Source organism: Hippocampus comes, unplaced genomic scaffold, assembly GCF_001891065.2.
Source record: "Hippocampus comes isolate QL1 unplaced genomic scaffold, H_comes_QL1_v1.1 scaffold296, whole genome shotgun sequence".
NCBI classification, from domain to species: domain Eukaryota; kingdom Metazoa; phylum Chordata; class Actinopteri; order Syngnathiformes; family Syngnathidae; genus Hippocampus; species Hippocampus comes.
Genome location: NW_017804975.1, coordinates 330035 through 337342, shown reverse-complemented (window position 1 = coordinate 337342; position 7308 = coordinate 330035). Strand labels below are relative to the sequence as shown.

The window sequence follows — 7308 nt, the reverse complement described above, 5'->3', positions numbered from 1 at the left end:
TGCGTGACTCTGTAAAGCTTTCCATCCTCTCGATCCGTATAGAATGACATCGTCACACACTGTACACAGAGCTTTACCGGCGACATCGAGCTGTTTCACGAAATCCGACACAAGCACAATGGTTCCTCTTTACTGTTTCCTACTGGGGACACCGTCAGCTTTCTATCCAACCAGTCCCATCGAAACGTGTTTTTCAGATCCGATCGATTTGACGCACTTTAGCTTCGTCGCGAGTCTCGATAACATTCGGCATTCGCGAGAAAGGGCTTGAGGAAGGCGAACACGGATTGGTTGTGATTTGCATTTGCCGATATAGCGACCAATCACAACAAGTAAGACATCATACACGTCCAATCGCAGGGCTGTTTACAAACGGAAAACGGAGAGACTGATCGGGAGAGCTCGTGAAAACTCGACGATAAGGTACCTGACCCCCCCCTAAAATTTTCTCAACGGATTTAGACGATTCACAAAAATGATCAATTTAAGAAATAAAACGGCGGATTTCCGCGTATCCGCGAAAAATTGCCATCACTGCACTGTGGATTCTTGACAGCATTGAGCAACATGCTTGGCATGCTGATTATAAATTGTGTTTTTAGCCATTTTAATTAGTTTTTTGCAAAGTGATTTTCCAAAAATGACACAATATTCTGTTTTAATCTACCACAAAACCAAACCTTTTTTGTCATTACAACTTTAGGCTCGGATAAAACAAGAAAATCCGGCGACTGGACTGAATTTGATTTAAAAATGTAATTGGTCAGGTTACATGACCCGGAAATTTGGTAACACACATCAGTAAATATACGTAAGCATGTTAGGATCCTGAAAAATTAAGGTAGCTCCAAATGTGCCTTACCCTCACGCTCTACCACCAAATTTCCATCGGCATAAAATGTATTTTAATACACTTTAATTTGCATATAAGCATGTCAGCTGGTCCAACTAAGGAATTTTACACGAGAGAGCAGGCTTTTCTGAAGTGGGTTTTCTATCGGAAGATCTGCTGTTTTGCACAAATTAACAACACAAGGAATTCAAGCCACAGAAAGTGACCTTCAGGTGGTGAAAGTGCTCTGTTCACCAATCGTCCGCTGCAGTTGCAGCTGGCAATTCTGTCATCGCTTCCACTGAAGACCCATTTTGATGCTGCAGCCAGTCGAAGCTGAGCAAATAGCCTCCAGCAGATGAACGTTAGCGGTCAATGACATCATTTTTTGTTGTTGTTGATGAACAAGGAACAACAAGAGCCCGAAATTAGAGACTGATCACCAAGACTGTGCCTGGAACCAGGCCATTTCATGACATCTAATGTGTGCAGGACAACAAAATCCTGTCCCACCACCTCACATGCAGTTGCCCAGCATGCCAGACTCTCACTGCCAACTGCCTGTTCCAGCACATTGCAGGCCCTTTGACATCACATGAAATTCAAAATCAGAGACATGTTCGACGTCATCAACCTGCCAAACAACATGTAGCAGATGTTCCTGTGCCAGCTGACAGTGACGCTGTTGACAGTAACCATGGTGATGATCCTGATACTGTGAGTCAAGAGCCATCCAAGTCCTGCTGCCCCTGAAGACATCGACCCTGGTGCAAGTCAATGCCCCAGCCAAGTCTGCTGCCGTCAAGTATATAGCCATCCACCCAACCATCATCTGAACTGCTTATCCTCAATTACTGATGATACTGTATACAAGGGCATACCTCCGTCGGTAGCAATGAGTTCAGCACTCTTTAACATATAATGTCAGTAAAGTACTAAAGCAGACAACTTTTAGCCAAAGAAAACAACATCCTGACATCTGCGGTTTTAATTTTTTTGAGATTCTGATGGTGAAGAAGTGCAGGTGAAGTTTCTGCGAGACAGGGGACGCTCTAATGGCTTCCCAGCCATAGATGACGCCCGCTGGATTTGTGTCAATGATGTGGAACTTCTACAGCCACCAACCAACAACAACGACAACCAGTTCCACCAGAGTTCAGTTCTACCTAGCCAGCAAGTCATTGTCAGTATCCGCGTAACAACCGTTACACAATTTTCTTTTCGATGTGAGAATAAAACTAAAAGCAAACACTTGAAAAGTTTGTCTTTTCTTGAAAGGTGACACTGTTCACATTAATTAAGCCAGAATCAAATGTTTGCATCATCTAATAACTTGGCTGCAAAAAGTAGACTATGCCTTGCGTGTCACACATGCTTGCCAAGATGTATTTTATGTGTATTAACTGATTGTATTTATATGAAGGTAGTCCATCCATCCATTTTCTAGTCCGCTTATCCTCACAAGGGTCGCGGGGCGTGCTGCAGCCTAGCCCAGCTGTCTTTCGGCAGTAGGCGGGGTACACGCTGAATTGGTTGCCACCCAATCGCAAGGCCCACATAGACAAACAGCCATTCGCACTCACAATCACACTTAGGGACAATTTAGACTTAAGAGTGTTACATTAACCTCGCATGCATGTTTTTGGAATGTGGGAGGAAAGTCCACTCTGTCATGGAGAGAACATGCAAACTCCACATAAGAGGGCCAGAGCCCGGAATAAAACCCACGACCTCGGCGCTGACTGTGAGGCGGATGTGCTAGCCAATCGCCGGACGTGCAAGCCTGTCGAAGGTAGTGAAGTTGTTAAAATGCACTTACGCACATATGCATGCACGCCACGACGAGCAACAGCCAGAGCGCCTGAACACAAATAAAACTTTCAGACACAAACACACAAATCCCCCCCCCCCCCCCATTTCCTTCTCCCACCGCTCGCGGTCGACTTGGGACCAGTCTGCTGGCTCTTGGTTGATTGCGATCGACGTATTGGGCACCCCTGAGCCAAAAACAGAGGTAATTCGCTGACTAGCTCAGCACTTAGCGCCGTTGTCTGTGCGTGAGCGGTGATTCAGTCCTCTGATTGGTTGCCCACTATGTCAATCAAGGAACGGGATTGATGATAGGCTGACGCAGTACGTTCTGTGTATTAAGCATCGTCGTTTGAATGGCAGCGCCATCGACGAGGCGTTTTGGTTGTCGTGTGAAAGCCCGGGAGCCGCATGGAACCAGCCAAGGAGCCGCATGAGGCTCGCGAGCCGCGGGTTGGCCACCCCTGCAGTAATGGATCATGGCAATGGTCTGCTAATGTATCTTCATTGATGCTCATTACCAAACCTTTGGGCTGCATCAACCCAACCGATTGTAGACAGTATTAAAATCAAAGTCAGTCCGGTGCCAAGTTTTCATGTGGCTCTTTGATGAAAAAAATAAATAAATAAAAATAATCATAAAAAGTTCCTTTTTTGATTTCCAATTCAAAATGGAACAACTGAAGGGAAAAAACGGGGAGGTCGAAGTGTGTCTGCGTGTGCATGTGTGCGTGTCTTTCTAATATGCATCAGTCCGGTAGCTTTGGTGGGTCTCAGCGGTGAGCTGCGTGGTTTCTGTGGCAGAGGACGGCTGCATCACGATGGGCTCGTTGCTTCCATCTGCAGGAGACAATGCATGCACAGAGAGACACAGTGGTGTTTCGATGCAGAGTGAAGGTCCTCTCTTCATCAAAGCATCGTAGGCATTGCTCACCTCTCTCGTCGGCCGTCATCTGGGCCTCCAGATCCTCGGGGGACACATAGAAATCGGGCTCCTGGTCCATGGGTGGCCGAGGTTTGCATTTGCCGCAGCAGCAGTTGCAGCAGCAGCACAGGCAGCAGCAGAAGTAACAACCGGTGGACAAGCAGCAGAAGACAAACAATGCCTGTGGGGGGGAACCAATGAACATCTATCAAATGGATGCCTTTCTAGAGCAGGGGGCGCGCTGCGAAACTTCGGGGCTCGACAATCGTGTGATCACAGAGAACATGCCTTTTTCCCCCTCAGCTGTACTCGGTAAATGTACTTGCACTACAACTACAACAACAAAGTAACACAGTAGATGTCATTGACACTCATCACTGTTGGCGTGTGCACAGGGAGCTCTCGACATCACGTGACTGACCCCCGCGTGCATTTGTTTACGCAGCCATGCTGACAGGATAGGAGCGGCAGGCAAAGGATTAACATTGGAGAGCAGTGATAAAATTAGCATTGGTCAGTCAACATTTGGTCCAGGTGAATTCAAGTCTGTTTTTGATGGAAAGGACATCATGAGATACGTGTATAAGTTGGACAGGTTGGACATTACCTATCCTTATCAAACACCGGGACTGCTTTTTACAACTGTCGCAAAAAAAAAAAAAAAAAAAATCTTTGTTTTTGTTTTGTAGGTTAAAGTGTTTTACATATTGTGTTCCTGAGTTAATGATGCTGATCAATTTGTATTTGTTTATTTTAGGACTGTCGCAAATTCATCTTTTTGGAATTGATTATCTTTTTGATTATTCCATCAATTATTTGGGGAATCCTACCTTAGCGAGCGTCGCGCATGTTCCCGTGTTCCCACGACCTTAGTCACAAAGTGACTCCAGCTCCACTTTGCAGTCATGAAATAAAACTTTCTTGTTGACTATTTAAAGAGGAATAACAATGGGTATCATTTTTACATTTTTAATTTGTTTCCAGAAGCGTCCGCCACAACAAATGTCCATGCAGATATACAGAACATTGGTTTTGGGTTCACCAAAAATAATTCAAAAATGAATTCATTAAGTTTCGAGGTATACTTTTTTGATTTACCACAACAGAATTGGCCGACTATTTTTCCCACACCCTAATTTATTGATTTTTTTTTTTTTAGTTTTCATCACGCCAAAAAATGATTGTAGTTTAAATATGTAATTGACATTGCTTGAATTTCAGGCAAATTGATGCACTTAAATCTTTTGTGACAGACTAAAAACAATGTTAGCTATTCCTGTTTGTATGGTAAGTTGTCAATGGGTCTTCTTTATTTTTTCATGTTCTTTAATGTTAATAAGGATAAAAAGGGTGTCATTTAGTTTTGACTCATGTGGAGTTGATTTCCGGTTGCAGGTATGTGACTGAAGTTTTGGGAAGCGAAATGTATATCTCATGCTTGGTGGCTCTGCCTCCATTCTGCCATCTCCCTTAGGGTGATGAGAGCTCAGATGATGATGGCTTGGCTACATATGCAGGGCGCATATGTAGCCAAGTTTAAATCTACATTCAGAAAATACCCGGAGACACAACACCAACAATGTCAAAACACTGTTCACCAAGACAACTAAACTAATTTTGAATGTTGAAACATTCACAAAAGTTCATGAAATTTTGCAAAAGTATAAATATTTTATTCGGTCATTGTGGGTTTTTTTTAAAAAATGGCTCAACAACACCCCCAACAATTTTTTTTTTTTTTTTTTTTTTTACAAAATCAACCCTGGTTGTATGTGTGACCAGGATCGGCTCAGTAGTAGCCCCTAGAATGTTTTAATGTACCCGTCCTGGTTGTATGTTTATAAAAGATGTACAATAGTTGGAGGTATATGGAACAGCCCAAGACCTACAAAAAAAAGGCTTTTGGAGCCATATGCTTAACCTAACAGGAAGTTCACCATTTGGAATGTTTCTTTCAAAAATTTCTCCCATTTTTGGCTTTTATAGAAGTCACATTTTAAAGACTTCCTCCTAGATTTTATCATTTGGTCTTGAAGGTATGGGTGCTTCACCTAAAAATTTTAAAAATACAAAATAAAAGCAAAGCTTTTCATTTCATCCAACATTGTCGCCATGGCAACACACAGCTAAGAAAAATGACACTGATTTTGATGGTCTTAACATTCGTGATGACAAATTAAACTTGACATATGAATCATGCTTGGCAAAATAATTATTATTTTATTGGTTTGTTGTATTGTTTAAAAAATAAATAAATAGGTGTGCCTTCTCCAAATTTTTCACAAAACAGCCCCAGTTGAACGTTTCATCAAGATCTACCAAAAGTTGCAGACATATGTAACAGCCCAAGACCAACAGCAAGTCTCTGGAGCCCTACTCTAAATTTAACACGAAGTTGGCCATTTTTAATTTCCTGTCAAATTTTACCTCATTTTTGGCAATTCATAGAGGTGACATTTTATCAAAGTAGCTTTTAACCTGATCTTCATTTTCCCAAAATTCCAATGCCAATGTGCCCATTATAGCTGCTCGCAGCTCAACTTTCGTTGTATTGCAACAGTATGCCTAGGACATTATTATAATAGGCAGAAAAAGTCAATCCCAGCAATGATGAAAACAAAACGTTTTACCTTGGCCCACCAGCTGGACAGAACAAAGTAGGTGTTGACGTTCTCCTCTCCGAATTGCTCGGCCACATAGAGGCCCAGGGAGCCATACTTGTCATAGATGTTCTTCTTGGTGCTGTCGCTCAAGATGGAATGAGCGTTGTTTATCTCTTTGAATTTCTCGGCCGCCTCTGGATTGTCAGGATTCTTATCTGGGTGAAACTTTAATGCCAGTTTCCTGCAAACAGAAATGAAATCAATCAAGTAAAAGCCAGCACAATTCTTTGCTTTCTTTGGCAGTAGAATGCTTCACATAGCAGACTTTCTCGCAACTGATACAGAATAAATTCCTCCTCAAACTCAAATCACGGCTATTCTGTGATTGACAGGCGAGCATCCAGGGTTTCAGACAGCAACACTCCAGGTTCTGGACGAAGCTATGGAGCTGTCTATACCAAAGAAACTATTTGACTTAGGGTCTACAATACTCTTTGTCTCCCAGTTATGGTTTAAAGTCGAATAAATATGAAAGTCAACTACAGCTGTGAGCAGCTATAAAGGACCCTCACAGCCCTGGCCATGTGGTATTTGGGGAACTGGCACACTGGAATTTGATTTGTTTGGTTTTTTTGTTTTTTTTTAATGCCACAACAAAACTATGACATCTGGAATTTTTTGCCAGGCCTGACGTGTGTGCAAAGTTTAATAAATCAGCACGGATATTTAGACCCTCATCTGTGGTCTCTTCTCAAGGTTTCTTCGTTTACTCGGAAATGGGATTTTGAGTTTATTCTTCCTCGATTGGGAGCGTTGGGATCTTGGGAGTTTGTCTTGGGAGATGTCACCAGTCTTTATCAACTGGGGGCCTGTGAAGCCCTTTGAGACACAGGGCACACAGACGAACAACCATCCGAGCTCACACTCACACCTATGGAAAATTTAGAGTGTTCAATCAGCCTGCCATGAATGTTTTTGGAATGCGGGAGGAAACCGGAGTACCCGGAGAAAAAACCCATGCAGGCCCGGGGAGAACATGCAAACTCCACACAGGGAGGTCGGAGAAAGGATCGAACCCTGCACCTCTGCACAGTGAGACCGACGAGCTAACCACTGGACCACATATATACATGCACACA

General features: G+C 43.1%; 1 protein-coding gene across 2 annotated transcripts in view; it reads right to left on the bottom strand.

Annotated features, from left to right (window-relative positions):
- The window catches only part of LOC109529430 (dnaJ homolog subfamily C member 5-like), a 25269-nt gene that overhangs the window by 1319 nt on the left and 16642 nt on the right, over nucleotides 1-7308 (bottom strand). The window contains exons 3-5 of one of the 2 annotated variants that reach the window (XM_019892830.1): nucleotides 6197-6410; nucleotides 3576-3747; nucleotides 3373-3481 (exon numbers count right to left, since the gene is read on the bottom strand). In XM_019892830.1, the coding sequence (XP_019748389.1) occupies nucleotides 3381-3481; nucleotides 3576-3747; nucleotides 6197-6410 (487 nt within the window). In that variant the 3' untranslated portion in view covers nucleotides 3373-3380. Of the gene's footprint in view, nucleotides 1-3250; nucleotides 3482-3575; nucleotides 3748-6196; nucleotides 6411-7308 lie in introns of those variants that run through there. The other variant, XM_019892827.1, reaches the window with a different exon arrangement.